The sequence below is a fragment of the Phoenix dactylifera genome, unplaced genomic scaffold, assembly GCF_009389715.1.
Source record: "Phoenix dactylifera cultivar Barhee BC4 unplaced genomic scaffold, palm_55x_up_171113_PBpolish2nd_filt_p 001517F, whole genome shotgun sequence".
Classification (NCBI taxonomy): domain Eukaryota; kingdom Viridiplantae; phylum Streptophyta; class Magnoliopsida; order Arecales; family Arecaceae; genus Phoenix; species Phoenix dactylifera.
Genome location: NW_024068826.1, coordinates 1 through 25,768, shown reverse-complemented (window position 1 = coordinate 25,768; position 25,768 = coordinate 1). Strand labels below are relative to the sequence as shown.

The 25,768-nt window shown below is 38.2% G+C and overlaps 1 protein-coding gene across 2 annotated transcripts; it reads left to right on the top strand.

Annotated features, from left to right (window-relative positions):
* Positions 1-1,751: 1,751 nt before the first annotated feature.
* Positions 1,752-21,809, top strand: LOC120108727 (RNA polymerase II C-terminal domain phosphatase-like 1). Of its 2 annotated transcripts, none has more exons than XM_039122411.1 (14): positions 1,752-2,027; positions 4,952-5,428; positions 5,875-6,085; positions 6,303-6,460; positions 6,569-6,639; positions 6,788-6,893; positions 7,014-7,097; positions 7,440-8,012; positions 8,100-8,163; positions 14,449-14,618; positions 14,702-14,755; positions 20,157-20,253; positions 21,015-21,244; positions 21,336-21,809. In XM_039122411.1, exons 1-14 carry the CDS (start codon positions 1,770-1,772, stop codon positions 21,462-21,464), a joined length of 2,682 nt encoding a protein of 893 aa, XP_038978339.1. In that variant the 5' UTR covers positions 1,752-1,769; the 3' UTR covers positions 21,465-21,809. The 2 variants fall into 2 exon arrangements, with proteins under 2 accessions (XP_038978339.1, XP_038978338.1); XM_039122410.1 differs by having other exon boundaries at positions 1,770-2,027; positions 14,485-14,618; positions 21,336-21,806.
* Positions 21,810-25,768: the final 3,959 nt, after the last annotated feature.

The following is a 25,768-nucleotide window of genomic DNA, read 5'->3' as shown; positions in this document are numbered from 1 at the left end:
TGTTTTTTTTTCTTCTAAATACCTAAATCCAACAACAATAATATTGTAAACAAAATAATACAATCAGACATAGGAGTAAGTGAGTGAACCAAACAGTCTCCTCAAATTTGACACTGCTAAAGAAACCCCCTGATGTAAAACTCCATTATGCTCCCCACCCCTCAACTCGATTTTCCTTTTCCCCCTGTTCTTCTTCCATCACATCATGAGTCCATGACCCACCAAAAAGGTTATGTCCAATCTAAGCACTCCGAGTCCAGGCCAGACTTCCTAATCCACTTATCTTCCCACCATATTATAAGGGTCGAGTTGACTTATGACTTGATCCGACCTATTTAATTCTGGCTTGATCCATTTTGAAGTACCTGTGAAGTCGGGTTGGATCCTAAAATTAGATCCGTTTAATTTTTCTGACCAGTCTGGATTTACTAAATTCAGATCCGATCCGATCCGACCTATTTGAAATTTCAGTAATTTTGAATTTTTAATCCTACGATTCGATTCGATCCGAATCTGTAAAATTATTTGGGCCTGCAGGCCGCAGCCCGTGAGGGTGCAAACAAGTCCTGAAGTTATGGATGGATTGATCTGAACTGGACCCGATCCAGATCCGAACTGGATCCGATTTTTTTTAGTTGAGTCTAGGTTATACATGGATCCGATCCGACCTAAATGATCCATTGGTTCAAAATTGTAGCGATGGATCCGATTCGATTCGATCCTATCTTTTATTGAATTGAATCTAAGTCAAAAATTAAGACCCAAATAAAAAATCAAATTGGGCCGATCCGGTTTAGCCCAACCTATTTCCATACCTAACCATACGGTTTTAAAGAGTCCCATGCATTCCTTCAAAACCCTAAACCCCACGTCATTAATCTCTTCTGACCAAGTCCACGTCAGATTTCCTTTTTTCTCTCTCTCATACCCCACCTGAATTGACAACTCCACCTCAGAATCTCATATATATATATATATATATATATATATATATATATATATATATTATAAATGGGGTCAGAGTGATGTAGATGGGTATCACAAATCAGCGGTCACCGCCCCCCATCCCTTGGCGTGTTTTCTATGCGGGGGGCTCGTTACATCCACACACTCCGTACCTTTACTATTATTACAGACTATTATTATGATTTATTTCACAAGTTGGAGAAATTGTTTAGGACTTTCCTGTTTTCTGGTCCCAGCGATCGACGTGCTAGGGTTTCTAAACTTCCCTTCGTTGCCCGCCACCGGAGCAGCGAGCGGACGGTGGAACCGCGGACGCACCAGAAACCCTAGAATCGCCCCTCTCGGATCGGAGGTTTGGAAACGGGGAGGGCCGTAAAACCCCTCATCCGAGGCCTCTTGAATCGAATCCGAGCACCGAGAGACGAATCCAGACCCCTCCTTTCTCTCAAGAACAGAAGGAGAGAAAACTTTTCTTTTTCTTTTTCTGTTTTTTTGTCGTCATTGGATTCGGCAAGAATAGATCTTTCCCGTCTTAAACCTCGAATCCCTTGGTCTTGATCTATCTGATGGAACCCTCGAAGAAGGAATCGGACGGGGACCTTGTTCCCTTTTGATTCATTGGCGAACTTGGTTTTCCCTTTCTTTCTGGCGGAAAAAGATCCTTTTTGGTGGCCTTTGTGGAGGGGAAAAGCATTCCTTTTCTCTAAGATTGAACTGATTCAGAACGGTTAATGAAGAATCAAACCTAGATCTGTTCTTCCAAGAAAGGGATTCTGGTTTGATCCGAAAATTTCATCTTAAACATGTTCGAATCGGCTGTTTACCATGGGAATTCCCTAATTGGGGAGGCGGAAATCTCCCCCCAGAACTCGAATCCTGGCGCCTGGCTCAGGGAGATCCGGATCTCCCACTTCTCCCTGCCGAGCGAGCGGTGCCCGCCGCTCGCCGTGCTCCACACCATTGCCTCTGCCGGCGTCAGCTTCAAAATGGAATCAAAGTCGCCACCGTCCGATGAGTCACAGCTGTGTTCCTTGCATGCTGCATGCCTCAAAGAGCAAAAGGTATTATTCCCCAAAAAGAAACAAACAAAAGGGTTTAATGACAGCAGCAGGAAGATGAACAGTAAACCCTAATAGCCTGAATCACTTTGCTAAAATGTCACACTTATGAGCTGACTGTTCTGAATTCATGCTTTTTGTGGAAGGGAACATTCTGGTGAAATACACTTTTCATGACTTTCCTTACTCATGGTTAAAATGGAATTAGCTGGACCAAATTGTTCCCTACTGGCTTCTTGATATGACTCTAGGGTTGCAAAATTAGTATCCTAACAAATTGAAGCTGTGGTATTCGGTTTGTCTACTAATCTGTGTTTATGAACAGGCTCAGGAGCGCAATTTTAGAGATGATTGCCTCATGCATCTGTCTGTGAATAATTTAACTGTGGAGTAAATTGCAATAGTCAATCATGGACAATTTAACTGGTGGATAATCGAACTAAAGCAGTATTATTTTTTTTTTCATGATAAGTAAGATGGTTCATTGTTGAGGTAAATTAATGGAATTTTCTACTACAATCAATACTGTTATCTCTTCTAACAGATATAAATTGTAATCAGCTAATGCAGACCAAATGTATTATGTATATATCCTGTCCTCTGCATATTATATCTAAATGTAGTGTTATTGTATCACGTTCATGAAATTGCGGATATGGATATGGTTGATAGAATTGGTTCACATAAAGTGATTGACTTTATGCTTATATCTGTAGATATATGTTCCTTTGTTTTATTTGTTTTACTCATTGTATCTCTTTCGTGACAAATTGACTATAGATGGTTGGCCTTCTTGGTGTAAAGGATTACAAGTTTAGGGTTAAGAGAGGGTGAAGTCTTATTTGCTAGCTTGTTCTTGAAGTTTGTTTTCCTGTTAACATGTTTGCAAATGAGGGTTAGAGTTAATTTAGGGAAGATAAAAAAAACAATAAACAAAATAAAATGTAAATTTTTTTCCTTTGATTGTTATTTTTTCTTCAATAGTTATTTTAAAAAAACCCCATGAAAAGCTGCAGAGAACCTAGTAGGAAGGTTTTGTAGAATGTTTGCGCAGTCAATAATTTATCCTCTCATTAATAATCCAAAAGTTGCTGTTATTTTCTATGAGATTTATGCTGAAGCAGTGCAAAGTTTGATATTAATGTGCCCTGCCAAACTAATTAGGAGTAGGTGGCCCTTTATTTTCTTCCTTTTGACAAACTATGCTGGCATCAGATGAGCTCTGAAAGTTAGTGGAAGTTATGTAAAATTTGGAACAATGCTAGGTTACTACTGGATGCATGTGCAAACTACTAGGCTTGGTAGGAGTGTGATAGAACTTTTTGAATACAGGAAACGTGCTTCCTTGTATTACAGATAAGTAGAGTGTTTTAAATCTTATAGCTCGAATTAGAGGGGTTGGACCCCTGCTGGTGTGCAATCTAACTTCCTGAGGCGAAGTTGAAACTTGAAATGAAGTTGGGTGTTGGAGGTTGGCATATTATGGAATTTTCTCGTTTAGGCCATTCGTTATGGAGGGGAACCCGTTGAACTTGGGATGCAGGATGTGGGTGTATGAAACTCCATGGCACTAGTTAAAACTCTGTTCTCACTTGGAGCAAACGTTAACACTGGATCCAGATTAGTGATTACACTGATTGATTTGGATATTAACATTGACGGTACAAGTTCTGTCTCTATGAAGTTCAGGAAGAGATTGTCAAATTTACTTTACATTTGTGATGTTAGCATGGTCTTTCTGATGTTGCCAAGTTTTTAGGGACAAATCAAAACTGCCATCTAGGCATTTGTTAAGGGTTTGTTCTAGTCAGGATTTAGCAATCAATTCTGGTTGAGTCATCTTTCATTCTATCATCCACGGGGAAATCCAAATTCCAGAGCCCTTTGAATATAAAAACATATGAATTTTATTGTATCATAGTAGCCCCCTAGGTCCTTGAATCCTAGAAGGGAGGCTGGCTTTACCAAGCTTGTTATTAGATATGCAACTGCAACATATTTTGCAGCTGGCATGGCTGTGGGTTGAAGAAGATGTTAACCAAATCAGGTAATGATTTGTATCTGATATCTAGGATCCAAAACAGGAATTATGTTTGGACCCAATGTCAGGATCCAAATTCAACTATTAACAAATTTTCAAAGCATTTCTCAAAATGAATTGTGAATCAGGTTTGTTTGAATCATTGGTTACCTCTCTGACAGTCTTGGTACCACTGTCAAATAATATGCAGTGGTAGAAAATCGATTTCAAGCACCCCTTTACTGAGGATGGTGAAAGGTTTGCGTCATTTGAGATTTGCAAAGGGTGGTATTTCTGAAGGGTCATTTAGAAAGTTGCATTTCTTTTTAGTAGTGTTTGGAGATCCATATTTGGTTGTATATCCCTTTGGTGTTTGCTTCTGACTTAGGTGACTTGGGACCTTATGATTTTTTTTTTTTTGTTGTATATCTGCATATTCAGTCTTCTCTAGGAGTAAAATTTCCTTTTCTTCCTGAATTTTTTGGACTTCATGAATTCTTCTTCTTTTTTTTTAACTGGTTACAAAGAGAGGACAACAGTAGTTCATATGAGTTCAATAAAAGCTCATTGTTCTATTTATGATTATAGTTGATAAAGGTCTCTTAGTTTTGTAAAATGCAATTTTGTATATCTGTATAATTTATGTCTGTTTGCATGTGTATCGATAGTGCAATGTGCCAGATCTCACTGTGAGGACAGTTATAAATCATCTTCCCCCCCCCCCCCCCCCCCCCCCCCCCCCCCCCCCGAATGTACGATATGTTTGATGCATATCCATTTATCGTACACTAATGCTATAAGTTAGCCTTATTTGAATGGGCATTTTCATTGGCACATTCTTTTTTATGGTTTTTTTTTTTAACTCGAATTATCTTACTGTGTCATGTGTCCTTTTTTATGCTTGCAGACTGCAGTTATTCCATTAGGAGAGGAAGAATTGCACTTGGTGGCCATGAAGTCGAGGAAAAACCTTGTGCATTATGCATGTTTTTGGGGTTTTAATGTTGCATCAGGACTGTACAACTCTTGCCTTGGCATGTTGAACCTAAGGTGCCTAGGGATTGTGTTTGATCTTGATGAAACCCTCATAGTTGCTAATACCATGCGCTCATTTGAGGACAGGATTGATGCTCTTCAACGGAAAATTAGTAGTGAGACAGATCCACAGCGAGTTACAGGTATGCTGGCTGAGGTCAAGCGCTATCAAGATGACAAATCTATCTTGAAGCAGTATGCAGAAAATGACCAAGTCGTTGAAAATGGGAATGTCTTTAAAGTTCAATCTGAGATCGTACCGCCTTTATCTGATAATCATCCATTGATAACCCGCCCAATTATAAGGTTACATGAGAAGAATATCATTCTTACACGTGTTAATCCGTCGGTATGTATTTCTGTATTTCCTGTCCTATCTACAATGCTTGCAAAAATTGGCGATTTTTCCCTTGATCTCCATTGCATTGACATGCCACTTTATATTTGGACATTTTCACTTGGAACAAATTGTTCTTATCTGATCAACTGTTTAGACTTTAGAGAGTCTGAGGGAACTACTTATTGTTCTGTACAATATTTGATGAATATGAGTTGCTGTCTTTTTGATTCATCGAGTGATGTCCAATGAGGTATTCTTTTAATAATGAAAGGCTTACCTATGTTTGCTGATTGAAATAGTATGCCACTTCTTTACTTGCAGAGAGATGTTATGAGAATCTGATTTTTGCCTCAATGAACCAGCATTTCTTTTAAAAGAACTTCCTCACTTGCATTTTGTCTAGTTCAAAAATATTATCACACATATAAACAAAGAGGTCACTTAAATCTTTGCAGATACGGGATACTAGTGTCCTTGTACGGTTAAGACCTGCATGGGAGGAACTAAGAAGCTACTTAACTGCTAGAGGCCGCAAGCGTTTTGAGGTCTATGTTTGTACAATGGCTGAAAAAGATTATGCTTTGGAAATGTGGAGGCTTCTTGACCCAGATTCAAGGTTAATCAATTCTATGCGACTTCTTGACCGGATAGTGTGTGTCAAATCAGGTATGTCATGCAGAGATCTTGCCGTTCTATATTGCATGATGATATTCACAAGTAAACATTGTCATCTATATCCTTGGTAAATTTTCTATGAAAGAAGCCAAATAATAAATTAGCTGAGTGATACTTCACCTTTTGTAGAATCTCTTTATGTTTTTCTAGTTTTATACTTCTCTTTTATTGTGGCCCATAGTTTCATAATTTTGTACAATGCTGATAGGCTCAAGAAAGTCACTGCTTAATGTCTTTCAAGATGGAATTTGCCATCCAAAGATGGCACTAGTTATTGATGATCGTCTGAAAGTTTGGTATGAAAAAGATCAACCTCGAGTTCATGTCGTCCCTGCATTTGCTCCATATTACGCTCCTCAGGCAGAGGTACAATTGAATCCGCTTATCGTAATCTATGGTTATGAGACTAAAACTATGCGATTCTTTATTTCTTCAATCTACTAAAAGGAACCTCTTTATGACTCATGTTAATAGGCAAATGGCAACGTCCCAGTTTTATGTGTTGCAAGAAATGTTGCATGCAATGTTAGGGGTGGTTTTTTCAAGTAAGAACAGAATTTTGTGTTAATTGTCTGTACCTTTTACCAATATGTGTCTTGATTTCCATGGTGAAATGAGAACAAACTCTAGATTCTTGTGCGCATAAAATGTCGATATTTTCTTGACTTGACAAATCATGACTTTTATTGACAGAGACTTTGATGAAGGCGTACTGCCACGAATTAGTGACATTTTCTATGAAGATGAAATGAAAGATTTCCCATCTGCTCCAGATGTGGGCAATTATTTAATTTCAGAGGTAAGATTTCCCATCTGCTACATATATGGGCAATTATTTAATTTCTGAGGTAAAATCTGATGAATGTGCGCTTTTATTGTTATTCTTCGCAACATATTTACTTCCTTTTCGTTGGTTCAGGATGATAATGCTACCTCAAATGGAAATAAAGACCAGCTTTGTTCTGAGGGCATGACAGATGCTGAGGTTGAAAGGAGATTGAAGGTCTGTATTGTTGCAGTCCTTAACTTTTTTTCCTTTTTATTTTCTTTCTTCACTGATGTTTTTGGCTGTCATGGTTAAGAGAAACAAAAATCAGTAATCAAATGCTTCACTACTGAAAAATGTTCATGATGTTAACCAAGGTTCGCCGTCTCAGTACCGGATCCTATACTGGTACCATCCTACTCCAGGGTCGGTACACAGTATGGTATGAGCCGGCGATGTGTACCGAGTATCAATATAGTACGAAACTGCGTACCAGTTTGGTACCGATATGGTGCCAACTGGTATGGCAGATCTTGATACCAGCAACATCTTACATATGTTGTTTTGAACTTTGTTCAGGAGGCAAATGGCAATGTCCAAGTTGTTCATCCCATGGTCAATACCTTGGATCTGAGGTCAATGTCTCCTATACAACCTGTTATGGCTTCTTCATCCTGTGTACCTCCGCTGACAGCCACTCAAGTGATGATGCCTTTGCCTAACAACCAGTGTCCACAGCCCATTGCATTAGGCAGGCCACTAGGTCAACCCGGCCTTCCAGAACCTAGTTTGCAAGGTTCTCCTGCTAGGGAAGAGGGTGAGGTTCCCGAGTCAGAATTAGATCCAGACACAAGGAGAAGGCTTCTTATATTGCAACATGGTCAAGACATTCGAGATCCTACTCCTCAATTTCCTGTGAGAACCCCTCTCCATGTCGCAGTTTCTCCAGTGCAATCACGGGGAAGTTGGTTTCCATTGGAGGAAGAGATGAATCCAAGACAACCGAGCAGGGCACCTAAAGAATTTCCTTTAGAACCGGAAACTGTATGTTTGGATAAAAAACGACCTAACCATCAATCTTACTATCGCAGTGGGGAGAATTCTATTTCCTCTGATAGAGTTCTTAATGAAAATCGGAGATTGGCTATGCAGGTAAATGATGATTTAACATAGAAACTATTATCTCTTTTAAGTTCTTATTTCGTAGAAGATTGAATGGCTATTAACTGCATAATTCAGTTACATCATGGAGATGATCGGCTGAGGCCAAACCATGCAGCAGCAAACTATGATTCCTTCCCAGGTAATTTTTGTTATCTTTAATAAATAGTTAAAACTGGATTTTCTGAGCCTTTTTAGTTCTTCAGGATTGAATATTGTGTTTGTCACTGCTTGTAAATCAAATTCTCTCGCTCTTTTCTTTTCTCCATCTCCATCCTTTGTTATATTGGGAGCTTAGAAGTGCCGATTGCTCATTCTTAGCTTCTGTTGCTGATTTCCCAAGTGAAATTCGGAACTCTTTATTTAATTTCATGTTTCTCATATGTGTGCACATATGTGCATTCACATACAAATATATACCACTTGTATGCACTGCAAGTATGTTGCACTCATATACATAATGGGTGCTTCATGTGGATTTTGATGAGGAATTTGTAGTTTGGATGCTTAATCAATACTGCATAATGTTGGAATGTGTGAAATGGGAGGATTTCTGAATCTTATAGTTATGCATGGAATTGAATGAGTGATTCTAATTTGACTTGTCAGAATTGATGTTTAGGTGTCAGTTTTTGTTATAAGTGGAGCAAAGGTTTGCTCATTTATAATGGTTAACTTTTATAGTGCTCATTTAGTACGCTATAAATAGTACATCAAGATAACTTTTATGTGTTTTGGCATTTGTGACCATTGAATTTGGAGATTTCATGGAGAAGTTAGAGGAGCATTGATCCAAGATATGATTTACTTTTGGAAACTAGTTGCCATGAATTTAAATTCCGAACTGTGAGTGTCACGACCCCCGCCCCGTTCCCGGCGGGCCGCCGCGACGGTCCTAGGGTGCGGGTAGGCATAAGGCCACCAGCCACCGCGTAGAACCCTACTACCTATCAATCATCAATAAATCTTGAAAAATTTGGCATGATGCATGCACAAAATGATCACTTTTCCTATAGTGACCTGTCAGGATTATCTCAATACATACAACACACTACCTGTCAGAGCAGCAATCACATAATCCGTCACATAATGAACCTGGACAATATATATCAATACATTATCTCAGGCATATAACTCATATGTATAAAAATCTGGTTCCCATTCCATCCATGGTCAAACCCATATCCACAACAGGATCTATGACTGTAACTATACACTATATATAATAGAAGGTTTATAATACACCAAAAGGGTATAAACCTCTATCTACATTATACTATACTATACTATACTATACTATGGAGCGGCACAGCTAGCAGGCAACCACTAATCCTGCTCCTCTCTATACAATACCTTTCCTGCAATCAAAAACATCAAACTGGGGAGTGAGTATATAAATACTCAGTGAGTGGAGTAGAGAGTACTATGCACATGAGACAAGATATAATCATGGCTCGAGGTAAAATCTCAAGATCAATAACAAGATGAACATGAACTCAACATAAAGAATATGGAGTAAATCATCAATATCACCACAATCAATATCAACTCATCTGAAGCATATATGGAATAATCAAGTCAACATATATGCTACTCATGAATATGTTCAACAGGTCATAGTACTGAATCATATAAATCAGGTGTCAATAGGCTGAATCATCAACAAGACAGCTATCGGGAGGTGGGTTTTACGCCCCAGGCGAACCAGCAACAACTCGCTACTGTCATATGCATACATCGAATATGACACCACACCAATATGTAAATCATCACTAGACAGCTGTCGGAAGGTGGGTTTTACGCCCCAGGCGAACCAGCAACAACTCCCTACTGTCACATGCATATGCAGGATAAGACACCATACCGATAACATAAATGCTAGACAGCTATCGGGAGGTGGGTTTTACGCCCCAGGCGAACCAGCAACAACTCCCTACTGTCACATGCATATGCAGGATAAGACACCACACTGATCATATAAATGCTGGCCAGTATCCAGAACAGAAATCCATCTCACATCTACATACTAAACGGCACCTCGCGGGAATTCTACATCCGCGGAAAGCCATACGGCACCTCGCGGGGTCTTACTATGCCCGGCGGCAAGCAGAATATAAGTCGTAGGACCGGCCGATCCTACGCCTAGGGCCGTGTCCCCCCTAGGAAGGGACTGGGCTCCGCCCACCCAGAAGGCTACTATGTGCACAAATGCCGATGTTCAACCCCATCGACTATAGGTGTCCTGCAGATACTACCAAGCCATGTATAAATGCCATAATGCACCCTCCCAATACTCTACTAAAAAGGAGTATGATCAAGACTACCACTCACTCGATCATGACCCAATCATAAACTAACATCAGGGTTAGGAGTGAGGGTCAAGAAAGTGCAATACAACTCAATATACCACTAAGAAGGCTCTACAAATCTTTGAAATGGAGGAAATGAAATCAATTTACAAAAGAAGTTATTTCACAATTTGGAACCAATTTAATTACTCATAAAAGAGTATAATCAAGCTACGACTCACAAGTCTTTAAAATAGAGGAAATGAAATCAATTTACAAAAGAAATCATTTCACAATTCGGAATCAATTTGATTACTCATCAACCCCTCGTAATTCCTCTCAATGTTCCCTCAAATGCATGTACAGAATAATCAAGCATGGAGAATCAAGATTATAGAGGAATCTACTACAATATCAATCAATATGCTCAAGTGGAATCAATTCACACTTGGCGACATTCATGAAAATGAATTAAGGATGCTCATAGTGCAAAGTACATGACTCCCACTCACCTGTCAATCTGGCACAGCCCTGATACGCCTCCAAAAATCTACAGCAGGCAGTGGGGAACTTCTTCCTCTTGTTCCCTAGCTTCTTGCCCAACTGTGACATGCATTTACAATACATTTAGTCTTGTATCAAGGGCTATAATCTACGTGCCAATTATAACATAGAAAACTTTAATTGATTCAACTCCCCTGTTCCCTAAATCTTTTCTTTTCTTTCTTCTTTTCCTTTTTAATTAATTAACTCACCATTTATGTGTATTAGGGACTCCCTTGCATGAGTACAAGGTCCCTTTTAGCTTGATCTAGGCTTAATACCCTATTATAGCATGAAATCCCCTATTTTCTACCCGGATGAACAGTAACCCGAACTGACAGTGGGTTACTTCATCCCGATTTTGATCCACTTTCAGGACTCCAAATTTGATGAAATTTTTATCTAACATTCTACACTCACAGAGGATTCCAAAGAGATAACATGCATCATCATCGGAGGCCATTTGACCCCCTAAATAATTCGCCGAAGTTGGGACTTTGACACAGTTTTTCCGTAGTGCCGGAAAAATTTGTCGAAATCCGATTCTTTCTCTTTTAACCACCTCTACAACCCTTATCTGACCCCTCTAGACTATATCCACCCTTTGTATAGCCTAATGTCATCAAAAGACTAGATAGGGATGGATATTTACCTTTTTCTTTTTGGAAATCGAGGTCCTTGCGTAGAGGAGAAGGAGATCTACGTTTTTCCCTTCAGCTGGAAGTACAACCGGGATCTCTTTCCTCCTCGAATCTTCTTCCTCTTCTTCTTTCTTCTTCTTCTTCTTCTCTTTTTCTTTCTTTCTTTCTTTCTTTCTTTCTTTCCTCCGTTTCACGCCTGAGAACCCCCTCCCTCTTTCTCTCGGTTTCATTCCAAAAGCCAGCTCAAACCCTCCAATTAAATCACATCAAGACACTATTCACCCTTTGTTTAATATTATTAAATTCTCATTTTGCCCCTAACACTTCAACATATCTACCGTTATGCCATTAACTTTTGATTCCTTCCAATTTTACCCTTACCACTTCAATGCATCTACAACTATGCCATTATCTTTTGATTCTTTCCTATTTTACCCCTTATATTAATTGAAAAGGACTATTCTATCCCTTTTTATATAAAAAAAATATTTTGGGGTTATTACAGTGAGCCTGCTGCTAGTTCTGCTCCTCACGCTGTCCTGGGTTTAGGACTTCAATTCAGTTCAAGAAGCTATGATGTGCTAGGAGAAACATTGGATGACTGTTAAATTTGAAAGGAAGTGAAAGAATCATTTAATAGTGGAATGACATCATCAAGAAAGGGAGCAATTAGGAGATCTCGAAAATTTGAGCCTAGAAATAAAACATCTGGAAGGGATCCCATGATGTTGAAGTAGACCTTCTGCAGATGTAGAAACTAGTTTTGATTCAGATAATTATTGAGATTTCTTGCAGAACTTTTAGGGGCTTGGTGTAAGGGACAAGATGAGCCTGGGAAAGCTCGTAGGTTTGCATAGGTAAATTTTTTTTGTCTCTAAGATGCCAAATGACAAGTCATTAGGTGACAAAATAGTGATTTGGGTTGTCCAAGATGAGTTCATGGTCACAATGAGCCCATAGGTATATTGAGCAGGCTTTTTAGGGTCTGGTATGTCAGCAAGATTAATTGGTATACATGTTAGATTGGTAACTTGTGCAGTCTTGTTAGATTTGGAGACTATGATTTACTTAATGTTCTTGGAATGAAGATCCTGAAGTTAAAAAAGATCATTGTGAGGACTTAACACTATTTTTAGGTTTCTTCTTTGGTATTTCTAATCGAACATAATTCTGTATTTTATGATAATAGCTGAATTGGTGGTATTATGAGTATTCAGAAGCTCTGCTGCATCTGTTGATTGCTTCAAACTAATTGGTTGTCTCTTAGAGAGGATCTTTTATGTTTTCCAGTACCTAGACTGTGCTACATCATGTGTTTGTACAGTTTCAATTATGAGTTCCAAGAAAGGTTTGAGATCTCAACTGGACTGTACTTTTTTGACCCTGTATCACTTACCATATTGACATGTGGTATTGTTTGGTTCAGTGAGCCATGAGTAGATATGAGGGGGTATACTGCATCTCTTACCTCACCTGTACATGAACGATATGGAGGTGTTCTGCAATATTTCAAATCTTGGTCCCAAGTACTTCATTAATTTCTTCATTTGGGGCAATTATCACTACTGAGATTGACTTTAGTTCACTCTTATTGTCTTTTACCATCATTTTTTATTCTTAAGGAGTGGAGAAAACACTTTTAAACCATAAGGTTTGTAGCTTACCAGTAAGCAGTATTAAGTCTTCTTCATCTATGTTGGTGGTTGCATGTGGTTGATGTCTTCAACCATTCTGCTTTATGAAGAAATTGATAAGCGAGATTGATGATTAAATTGAAGAATAATAAGAAGTTAGAAGGCTTAAAGAAGGATTGCGATGAAGAGAGTCTTATGAATAATGGATTGAAGAAATCCAATAGAAAAGTCCTTGATGAAGCTGAATAATATAATATGTTGGTTGGAAACTGGGGGGACACTTGAGGTCTTAATGATATTGATTATTCTCATGTGATTTTGAAACCTGAAGATGTAAATTACTTCAAAAGATTTAAGGTCTGGGAAGATTGGGTCACAAAAATATACAGGCATTGAAAAGGTAATTTTTCACTAACATGTAAATTTGTACCTTTATGGGCTCATATCTAATAAGATAGTTGATGGTTTCTTTGGAGAGGGAGTCTAATACAGTGGAAGCTCTAGATTAAAGACGCAATTTATGAATGAGGTAAAGAAGCAATCTTGTAGTATGGGATAGATCATTATCATTTATACTCAAACTTCCCATTAAGCTTCCCGTCAAGTTAATTTCTCTAATATTATGCAATTGACTCTGGATTACAGGGACATAAGCTAAAAGTTCTAGTGTATGCAAGATCAACAAGCAATTTGCTAGCTGTAATGACATTTTTGCTCCTGTGCAAGATGTGTCATGGAAGTCAAATTCTGCGTGCTTCTAGCAGATCAATCTGTCGGCTGGAACAAAACTATAAACTGAGATGTGTCATTTGTAGCATGTTTTCATCAAATAAATCTGATGGCACTGGAAATGTTCCTCTTTTAATTCAATTGAGTGTGCGAGCTTATTGTGCAATTGTCTCTAAGGACTGTTACATGATGGAGGATAATTTAGTTAGCAAAATGTGCTTTATCTGATTTTCTGTTGCATCTGAGTTATTGTGAAGGACATACTAATTTTCAATTGAAACTGATTAAAAATTGCTGTTTCCTAGCCCAACTTTGAACCTGGAAGGTGAGGAGATGCCAACTGGTTGAGATTTATCATGTGTATCATGTTTTATGGATGAAATAAGTCTGATTACTCTTAAAGACATGCCTGCTGCTGGCACGGGAAATGTTCCCCTTTTAATTCAATTGTTCGAGCTTGCTATGTGCTTGTCTCTAAGGACAATGTCACATTTTGGAGGATAATTTAGTTAGCATAATTTGCTTTGTCTGATTTTCTGGTGCATCTGAGTTAATGTGAAGGACATACTAATTTTCAATTGAAACTAATTAGGTGTGCTGTTTCCTAACCAAACTTTGGACTTTGAAGGTGAGGAGATGCCAACTGGTCGAATTTCTTCTAGCCACAAGGACATCCAGTTTGAATCTGGCCGGGCCACTGCACAATATGCTCGAACTCCTGCTGGCGTCCTACAGGATATTGCAACAAAGTGTGGAGCAAAGGTAATTATAATTTTTAAAAAGTATGAGATGTTGTGTTTAATTTTCTTTTATTAATAATGCCTGTTCTAATTGTTTGCTTGTAGGTGGAATTTCGAACAGCTTTATGTGACACTACAGAATTGCAGTTCTCTATGGAGGTAGCGAAAATATATAACTTACAGAAGTTTTTGAGGCATATCTTGAAGATAATGGTTTTCTAAATGCATGGATTCTGATGCTGTCCTTTTGTCATTTTAGCTATGCAGTAACTTGATTACTGTTTCACTTATGGTGTTCTCAATTTGCTTTAAAAATGAACCTTAAGCTATGCTACCTTGATATTAGTGTCCGTTAGCATTACTTTGTTTCCCCTTATATTGTTAAGGAAGATAAATAATGTACTATAAACCAATTTCCAATATTTGCTGAACCGGGCCGAACCGTCTAGTTTAGGCTGTGCCGAGCCGACCCGGTGCGAAACCGGATCGGTTCGCCTTATGAATTCAGTTCTGGCCTCGTACCAGCTGGAACCCCTACCGAGCCAGCCGGAACCGGACTCTTACTGACCGGAACCGGCCGTTAAGTATCCGAATCGGTCGGTTCGCACCGAGTCAATTTGGTTCCGAACTGAGTTGTACTGTTGGGAAGGCCCGAGAAGGCCTTCCCAACAGCAGATAATTTATGGTGGTTCTCTCCACCGCTTCCTCTTCCCAAACAAACAAAAAAATCGCCGATTCAGCAGTTCAGAAGGAAGATCCAAGCCTAAATCAGGTGTGCTTCCTCTTCCTTATCTCATTCCCTCAATTTTTGAGCTTGAAAAAATAGCTCAAAAATTGCAAAATAAGGGAAGAACATGCCAAAATTTTTGATTTGGCTTAATTTTTTTATATGTTATAGATCTATGGACGATCTACATGCTGACATAAAAATTAAAAATTCATTTTTGGATTAAAAAGACTTTTTAAAATAAATAATTTTAAAAATTGTAAAATTAGAAACGTATTTAGGGGCATGCAAGATACTGTTCATAAAGATTTGGTATCCATTCATTCAAGTCTTGATGCGATCATATGCATAGTGGTTTAGACCTAAATTTGAAAAAAAATGAGAAATAAGTAGCCTTTGATGCATGCCTGAGGGCCTCAAAAATATATGTAGCATTCATTATTGGGTTCTACATAGATCTGAGCTGAAATTAATTTTTTGAAATACTAATATTTAAAAATTATTTTTAATTCAAAAACTAATTAAAATATCTAAACAATACCAAAAAATTATGAAAAATTAGTAGTACGTATTACATAATTCAAAAGTAATTTTTGAGGTAGAAATCATATATTTTTGAATTTATGATATTTAAACATATTTTTAAATCTAAAAATTATTAAAAGTATATAAATAAATAGAAAATATGAAAAATTAGTATTATGTATTAGATAAATCAAATATATTTTTTGAGTTAAAAAAATTATCTTCATTGTAACGAAATTTTGTTATTTTTAAATACTTGATAAACTGACGTACTTGATAAACCTATAGAAATGAAGTCATTAAGAAAAAATAAGGAGCTAGAGCATGATATTTGCTGGGATCATGGGCAAATGCTCTTGGGCTGGCACCATTGGAAGTGTAACTGATGCAACATAAAGTTCGAGGAGGGGTAACCAGGTTGAAGGAGTACTTAGCCGATGGTTACTTCGACGAATTTATGTGCTGGAAATACTTACAGGAGGTTCGACAACTGATGAAGAAGCACTTCGCTGATTTCAGAGTAGCAAAGAAGAGGGTTTTCAAGAAAAATACGAGGTGGACTCTCGAGTGGCAGAGCCACCTTCCTATTACTCCTGAAAGTCAGAGGAGGCATCTGCTCCAGATGATGAGGCACAGATTCAGGCTGCCATGCAGGCGGGCCTGGATGATCATGGATGGCAGGATGAAGTGGCTAGGTATAGGGCTTGATTTGGGCCCTTATACTATGAGTCGAGCTTCGATTCTGTAAGCAGCAGGGCAGATCTAGAGTTCAGGAGGACCATCTTAGTCAGAGAGGCCGTCAGAAGAGGTGGTGGCCGGATTGCATTTGTGCTAGAGGCTTTTAGTAGCAGAAAGAAGCCATCTAGAGAGATTTCACTACCAGCAGCAATCCCTAATTTAAATCTATCTTTTTCAGTAGAGATTTAAAGTAGCAAAGGGTTGACTCAATGCTGAAAAAGGATAAAAAGAAGGATATATGGTAAGCTATTAGATCGTAGTTCTACTTCAGCCACATTCCAACGAATGTGGTGGACAATATATACTACAAGTCTGCCATTTTTGCCATATAGGCTGCCGGTCTTCGTGTAGATCCTCCAAGCCCAAAGGATATCTATGGTGAGATTAGGAGTCATACGGTTTATGACCAATTATGTTGTACTTGATAGCCTTCTTAAGAAGAAAGCAACTCTACGTCAGATGTTTGTCAGTCCCGAGTGGCAGAAAAGTAGATATGCGAGGGCCGACACTGAAGGGTGGTGATGAGGCAATGTGGTAGTGAAGGCTATCAAACCATTGTATGAAGTGCTTCGGATCGTGAACAGCGAGAGGTACCCTCAAATGGGCTTTCTATATCACATGATAGAGAGGGAAAATACTCAGATCATAGAGGCTGAGGCGCTGAGCGGCGGTGGGACTACCAGATGGGTAGGAACTTGCATCTAGTAGATAAACATGGACATTGAAAATTAGACTGCTCTTATACATTTTTAAGTTTACTAAGATAATAACGAATTCTATGTACAACATACTACCTGAATCCTCGGTTCCAACACCGTTCTTTTTTCACAAACCAAAATATTAGAGTGGGCAGCGACGACTTTGGAGTCTCGGCAGCTGTCATAAGAAAAGTATGAATTCAGGTATGTTATACATCAAGAGTTCATTTACCTGACGTTAGATGGTTACTAGTATGGTACTATCTTATATCTAATTTTTTTAAATATTTTTGCAACTGAATGGTGGATTCATTTTGGACTATCCGTAAAAAATTTTAAGCCGCTAGCTATCCGGATTTTCTTTCAGACGGTCTTCTCGAATGGCTGTGAGTCCAATTGGTCCACTTTTGCCTTTATCCACAGCAAGTAGAGGAATCATTGGACACAGAAGTGCCTCAATGATAGAAGTGTCTCAAATCTCAATTATCTTGTCTATGTTTACTATAATCTGAGGTTGGGGCTAAAGTGTTTTCAGAAGAAAGTGGAGCTAAGTATACAAATTCGATCCATAGTACTTTCGTTGATGATGGGGATGATCCTATGATCGGATGGCTTGTGGGCCAGCAGCAGGAGCCGGAGCTTGATGAGTGAGAATCGCCTCCATGACCAGCAAGTATCATAGCCGCGAGGTTAGGGTCGATGCAGGGCGATGGGCTGAGAGCAATATTCCACGCATCCTTCCAGCTGATCAGCCATAACCATAGGGGAGCCGGTCACCACATGACTTTTTGTTCGATACATCCTCTCAGAGATATGATTGGGAGATGCTTAGAGGAGGCCACTTTGCTATCCGGTCAATTCGGTCAAGAGGGCAATATATATCCTTCCAGTATAGCTAGACAGAGAGGGGCACGAAGGATAAGAAGGCAATTGCCCAGTACACCAAAAAAATAAAAGGCACCTGCAACCCCAATGGAGTGTTGAGGAGTCAGTACATTCAGATTCAGAGATCAAGAGTAACAAAGATGACAGTTCTGATGGTCATGGATCTGCCGGCCAGAGAGGGAGTAGAGGACAAGAGACCACTGTTTATGAGACATAACTGCAAGATGGTCTTTGATTCACTGGTGAGTTTCAGTTTACGCATGCTACACATGATAAAAACCACAATGCACGATCTAGTAGAGCCTGTAAGAATACGATTGCATATAGGACTCCTCAAGGTCATTCAAGAGATTACGATGCAGCTGCAGATGATCTCGCACATGGAATAGGATTCATAGATGTATCAGGCTCTGAGTCATATACTGGATTCTATTATCCGTAGCCACAAACAGCTTATGACCCATACAGATACGGATACGGATATGGATATAGTGTGTCTGAAGTATTTTTTAGTGGCTACTACCCTACGTAGTCCGGAGCATCTTACATATTGGATTTTGCTGCCGGCATATTCAGATGGGCTCCTCCACAGTCGTAATATCAGCCAGAGGACATCTTTCAGAGTCAGAGCTTCAGCAAAAGATTCGAGAGTGTTTATAACTCGACACACGTTCTTTATGGAATAAACGTACAAGACTACAACGTTGCTTAGTTAGAGGGGTGTGCTGATGTGCCTCCTGACTATGCTGATGATCCAAATATCTACGAGAGGCATCACTACTCAACTCGATTTTAGATATCGGTATGTATGTTGGACTTTAAATGTTTGTAATTGATTGTTTTATTTTTTAATTTTTATGTCACTACTTGATTTGAAAATATTTTATGTTGTTCATTGTAGAATGCAACATTTCACTAATCATTTGATGATTTGTATCATTTTAAAGCAATAAGATGGATCATTTAGGTTAAATTGGATCATAGAAACGTAAAAAAAATTAAAAAAACATCTAGAAAATATAAAAAATATTAAATTAGATTTAAAATCATTGAAAAAGTTTAAAAAGAGTGATTACCAATTAAATATTCTTAAAAACTTCAAAAAAAAGTGTGAACCAAACCGATACCGATCTGTACGGGTCTCGATACCCGTACGGCGGACCTTGCCAATTTCATTCCTCTGATTGAATTCTGGCTCTTATTTTTTATCCGACGTGCTACAAAGTACTTAGTTTCGTAGCCTACTGATTGACTTGGGATGCCTACATACTCTCCGGACTTCTTCTGCTGCATCAGTGACCAAACTTGGGTTCTTCAGCCTGCTTATGAGTTGCTGGTCATTGACTTTCTATAATTGTTTTAGGATCATGCTTGAAGGTACAAGTTGAGCAGTTCTATTCAGTGAATGTTTTCTTTTTGACCCACTACTTTAGTTTGAGTGGTTCAGTGAGAGTGAAAATTTTAAACCTATTTCTACCAAGATAGGGGCCTTCTATGAAACCTACAAGGCTACTTTTATGCATATCAAGATATTTGTTATTGATTTGAGGTTTTAGCTCATGCATTGAAGTACAATCCCTTAAAAATTCTACTAGACTTGTAAATGTCTAGCGGATGGTGGAAGATGATGACATTTGATATAGGAAGCTGCTTTCATCTTTAAAGCACAAATAAGCCAAAGTGCCAAATCAGCCCTAATCTTGCAATCTTATGTTGACTTCATTAAATTAAATCTCACAAACTTGGTTATTGCATATCTTTTGTTCTCAATGAAATTTTAGAGGGACTTTACAAGGTTTATCATGCTCCTAGTGGGTCTTGGGAGACTTCAGTTATTGCATTTTCACATTTTCATGACAAGCCAGGAAAAGGACAGCTGGATTTTTTTATTATAAAATTTATTGCTCATTCTCTCTATTTCAGTATAATAACCACATTCCTGTTTCGGGAAGTCTTATTTGTGCATGCTTGTCATTGTCCTTTCCAGGTTTGGTTTGTTGGAGAAAAAATAGGGGAAGGAATTGGTAAAACGAGGAAGGAAGCCCAGCAGCAAGCTACTGACTTCTCCCTTCGAACTTTGGCAAGTAAGAACATGTTTGGTTTTACAGTTCTTAGTCACTGGGCAGTAACTATCGGTATCACAGTTACATCTTTCTGTTAGTATTGTGTGTCCATGTTTTATATATTACAAGCATAGCCGGAGCATATCCTGTCAAATTACATGTTTGAGTAATAATCAGATATCTCTGATGTTGAAATTTTGCTATTTAGACTTTTTGTTGGTTGCTTTTTGACTCCAGAAGGTAAGGGCTTTTATATTTTTGGTTCTTCTACTTGCTGATTTAATTAAATTTGCTTATATGATGGAACAACCAGAATAATTTATATTTTTTCACTGTTTCACATGATAGGTGTTATTTTATTTTATTTTGTTTTTTGGGTGGCAAGAAGCTTTATTATCAGATTTTGGTCATTTAAGTGTTGAGGAATGCTGCTACAATCTTTAGTTTTTTTTAAATATATATAAGTATCCCCATTACTTTTCTTTGAGGATACTTGGTGATGCTTGCAGAGATAGGAAGTTTATTATTTTGCATTGTATGTACATTGTTCCTGACAAGTTGAGAAGACAGTAACTTCATGTGATTTATATTATCATGTTAGTAGGTTTATTTCAATTGCACATGTTCTAGCCTTTTAGGGATTCTATTATATTTTTATGCAATAAATTACTGAATTGAGGGATGTGCACCTAGGAGCACCTTTTTATCATCATTCATTCATATATGATTGGTTGTTAAGCATTTCTCTATCCAATTCTGATCAATCCTGTTTCTGATTGCAGATAAATATTTGTCAAATGCTACATCTGATACTCTGCGTGGAGATATGCTAAAGCCCTCTAATGCCAAAGAAAATGGTTTTATAAGTGATGCAAACTCTTCTGGATATCCAGCATATGCTAGGGATGATCTTTTGGCAGTAGCAAGCACTTCAGAAGAGTCCCGTTTTATGGACCTGAGATTAGAGGGTTCAAAAAAATCAACAACTTCTATTGCTGCCCTTAAAGAGCTAGTAAGATGCGCTCCTTTTCTTCTGTAGGTTCTTTGGAAGTATATTTTATGTATACAAAAATGTATTGACATATGCTGGTTCTACTATTCAGTGTACCATCGAGGGATTTAGCCTAAATTTTCAAGCTCAACCTTCCCCTTCAACTGATTCAGTCAGTAAAGGGGAAGTGTGTACACAGGTAATTATGAACCTCATTTTTCCAATAATCATTTTTCTTTAGATTTTTCTCTCTTATAGTGCATGTTGCTGCATGTGTCCCGTGAACAAAGTAATTACCAATTTTAATTGTAGGCCGTAACAATTCTTTAAAATCAAAATTAAGGGAAGATTGGATTATGACATTTGTAGCATTTTGTCATTAGGTGAAATTTATATACTTACCTGGCAGTTTGGGTCTTCTATTTCCCAAGTCAACTTCTTTTAGGTTGCTATCGACAATCTATGATAGGAATGCAAAGAGCCTCTAGTTATATTGGTCATTCTTGGTTTGACCCTGGACTTAGAAGTTTCGGAAACCTTCTATAATGTTCTTTGGGTTCAGTCTATTAACAACTAGATTATGGAAGATGAAAAATGTTAATGTGAAATTCTATGTCCTCATTCATTTTATAATGTTTGCCATTTATGCAAGCTCATGTCTAAGCTATAAAATACAAATTAGAACTTTTATATGGAAAATGAAAAATGTTCATTTGAAATTCTATTCCTTCTTGGTTGCTTGTTCTTCTCATAGTTTATTGTGTTTTCTGCTTGATTCCAAGCTTTGAGAATGTTTTACGTCCTGGAATTTAAGTCAATATATTGACACGACATGGGTTGGGAGGCCTACTGCTATTTTTAGAGAAACACAGTGAAAGATTTTACTTGCTAGGAAACTATAATATTAACTAGTTGCAAGTATAAGAGAACTAGAAGTGAAGAAAGCAACTAAAGTTTTGTAAACTAAAGGTAGAAGTTAATTATGCAAAGGCTAAATAAGGATGACTATTAGCTTAACTTGCTACTAAAGGCCCTCACTATTGTCTGGAATCCACCAAGGCTTCTTTAAGAAGATTGCAACCTGTCAGAATCTACTAAGCTTACTGCTGCCAATCTTCAGAATCTACCAGAGCTACGTAGAATCCACCATGCAAAGAAGAGCTTTCTAGAATCCACCATGCAAAGAAGAGCTTTCAGTGATTTTGTGATTTAAAATTGGGGTACGTAGAAGGGGTATTTATAGTCTTAGACCTCCTTATAATGATAGGAATGAATGGATGCCTTAAGCTTGTCTAAAACTCAAACAATTCCTAATTCAACTAAACAAAGAAACTCTCACCGAAAAGGCATTTTTGGAAGAAATTTCCTTTTGATGATGAACCTAGTGCCATTAGATGGGCTTGAGCGGCAATGTATTTGTCATTAGGTAGCTTCTTATGGTGAATTACATATTGTCAAATCCTCTCAGTTCCTTTGTTGGCTCAAATTCGACTACTTGGACTTTATGTTGGATCAGGGTAAGGTGGCCTCGTATTGGTTGACTTTGCCGAGCTTTTGGAAGCTGTCTGACACCTCTGACAGTGAGCTTCTTCCTTTTGACTGCAAGGCTTGTGCCGTTGGATGGCTTTCGACTCTGGGGTCTTTGCTATTAGATTAGGGTTCTTTTTGCCATCATTTTGGGTGGTCATGGCTTGTTTATATGTATTATGCTTTACATCATATTAACTGCTGTACAAGTTAACTTGGAATTTGCTGCCTTTCAATAGCTAGAGCAAGCTCAATTATTTTTTAACTATATTTTAGCTATAGTGAAAGTTGACGAATAAGGGTTCAAAAATATCAGGGAATTTATCACCGAGTTGTTGCTCAATGATGTCACCTCTTGCGACTTGGTCAAGATGTTAGGCGTTTCGATTCCAGTTGGAGTCTGCCTTCAAGGGGTGGGGTGGGAATAGGGTAGATGGTGGGGATTAGCTGTCGTAAAAAGAAACATTTATATAGATATAAGAACCCAACCCACTAAGCAGCATCAGAATTAAATCAGATGAATGCATAACTTGAGGGCTGATATGCAACTCAAATCATATAATATTGCCAATTATAGATGTCCATTTAGAGTGTTGCATTAATTAGAAGAAATGATGTGTTCAAGCTTAAGATAGCAAAAAGAATTGGAATTTTGGTTGTTAAGAAGGTTTTGGCCTATCCTTGAGCCTAAACCTTTCCTGCCAAGGCAGGAAAAAATTCAACAGTGCTCGACCGCCCACCAGCTTGGATGCATGCAGATAGATAACATAACCATATAGCCTTGTGCCAACTAATTTGGTTGAGCTTTTTGAGTCCTAAATTCATCAAGCACTCCTACTTAGGACAACTTCTAATGTGTGCTTGTATACAGAAAGAGGGGGGAGAGAGAGAGTAAAGAAATGATCTAAAAACATTATAAGAGATGCCTTGCATGAAAAATTTAGTAACTCAACTAATAATAAGTCATCTTTTATAAGTTGGCAGCATAAATGACTGTATAAGCACAAACAGCATTCCTGTATCAATCATTTTATCAAGAATATATGTGCGCGCGAGCCCACCCGCATGCTAAGTTGTAGGTGTATCTTATATATAAAATTATGATAAATAACCATGTAATAATTTGTTGATCATTCTAGTCATTCTTGGGTATTTCATCAATTTTTAAGTGTGTGCTGTTCTCCTGCCTTTCCCTGAACCACGGATAAGCTACGGGGCTTTGCTCTTTGTAGCGCTCTCGCTCATCAATTGCTTCTGACAAAAATTCCATTTTTCTTTCTTCATTACTTGACTGAGCGTAGCGGGCTCCGCGCCCTGGGCTTGAAAGCACCTCTTCTTTCTTCCTCTCTTGGCGGTGAGATTCGATGATATGGCTTCTTTGTTCTGTTTGAAAAGTCCTTGTAATGCTCATAATTCTATCCATGACTTAAAGTTTTTATATATAGAATCATGCATCATAGCATAAAATTTTACTATTTACCTATGTTTACTCTTTCCCCGCCCTTACATTTTTTGTTGGAGATTAGGGGAGCTAATCTCCAACAACCTCTCCGCACACAGGGTTAAGGCTACATACATATGATCCTCCTCGAACCTTGATAGTGGCGGGGACTTTGTGCACTAGCACAACTTTTTCTTTTAGGTTCTTCTTTCCCTCTTCACATGACTTACTTTCTTTGACTGTTGGGATTTAACCATCCCTATAAATTAAGAAAGCTAAGGTCATATATTTGAGATTTATATCAAGCATGTACATCAGCAAGGATTCAAGTCTTAGTGGGATGTTTTGTAGGATATCGAGATAGGGGTCTGTTCCTGATGTTAGAATGGGACCATCCCACCATCGTCTCAGCATTCCATTTTGGTGCATTCCGGCACATCTAAGGTCATATATTTGAGAGTTATCAAAGCATGTCCATCAGCAAGGATTCAAGTCTTAGTGGGATGTTTTGTAGGATATCGAGATAGGGGTCTGATGTTAGAATGGGACCATCCCACCATCGTCTCAGCATTCCATTTGGTGCATTCCGGCACATCCCTCATCCTAAGTGTTGGGTCAGGATAGGGTGGCAGCACATCTCATTCCACATAAAAACTAGAACAACCCTGCCCCATGGGATTCGAATCATTGCACATCGGAACATCCGAGAGTGAGATTTGTGATATATAAGACACTTTGGGATTATAGTATTGACATTACCTTGCTGAAGAGGAAAAGAAAGTGGATAACAAAAAAATATGCATGGTAGTCATTCTTAATAAGGCATTTTACATTGAATTTTGTTACAAGTTGGTAGTTGATATGTTCAATGCACATGCTAAGAAAACATAATGGCTGTGATCTTACAATTTTGTGGGGCCTATTCCTTATTAATAATGCCTTTATGAAGAAGATAAACATGAGGACTCTAATGCATGTGGACCTAGGCGCTAAGAGTCCCCTTTTACATTGTGGACTCATGTTTTTGTTTTCCCTTCTCTCATCATTAGGACTCTAAATTTTCCAACTACAAAGGAGAATCCAGCTATAAAAAAGGAGACCATCCACAAAAACTTTCCCATATAAATAGTAGAGATTTGGTATTCATATCCTTTTGTAATGAAGTTTGAAGCCATATGATGAAATTTGTACCACCGGGAGATAAGAATTCTTCCTAGGCTTCACAATCTCGATACTGGACCCCATCATAGTACCATCTTGGTAGAGTCTCGGTACATCCAGTATGGTGGTGGATCCGTACACCACTTGTATCATATACCCTTTTGGTACTAGTATGGTACAATACGTCCGGTACGTATCGATACACAACTGATATGGTGTACCAGAATTTTTCATCTTATACAATCATTATCAAGAAAAAGAGGAGAGGAGATAGTGGAAGGGAGAGTAGGGAGGGCAAATCTAATGTTCAGCAAGGTATTTTCGCAGATTCCCTCTTCACCATTTTCTAGTACATCCCCATAATGGGCAGAAATTGAAGAAATGTAGAAAAATTATATTAAAATTCTGTATTTTGG

What these genes read in the sequence shown, in the direction of transcription:
- LOC120108727 (XM_039122411.1), top strand. Translation starts at nt 1,770, where the DNA reads ATGTTCGAATCGGCTGTTTACCATGGGAATTCCCTAATTGGGGAGGCG. An exon ending in ATTACGCTCCTCAGGCAGAG is followed by an intron (nt 6,461 to 6,568) that starts GTACAATTGAAT and finishes TCATGTTAATAG; the next exon opens with GCAAATGGCAACGTCCCAGT. An exon ending in AATTGCAGTTCTCTATGGAG is followed by an intron (nt 14,756 to 20,156) that starts GTAGCGAAAATA and finishes TGTCCTTTCCAG; the next exon opens with GTTTGGTTTGTTGGAGAAAA.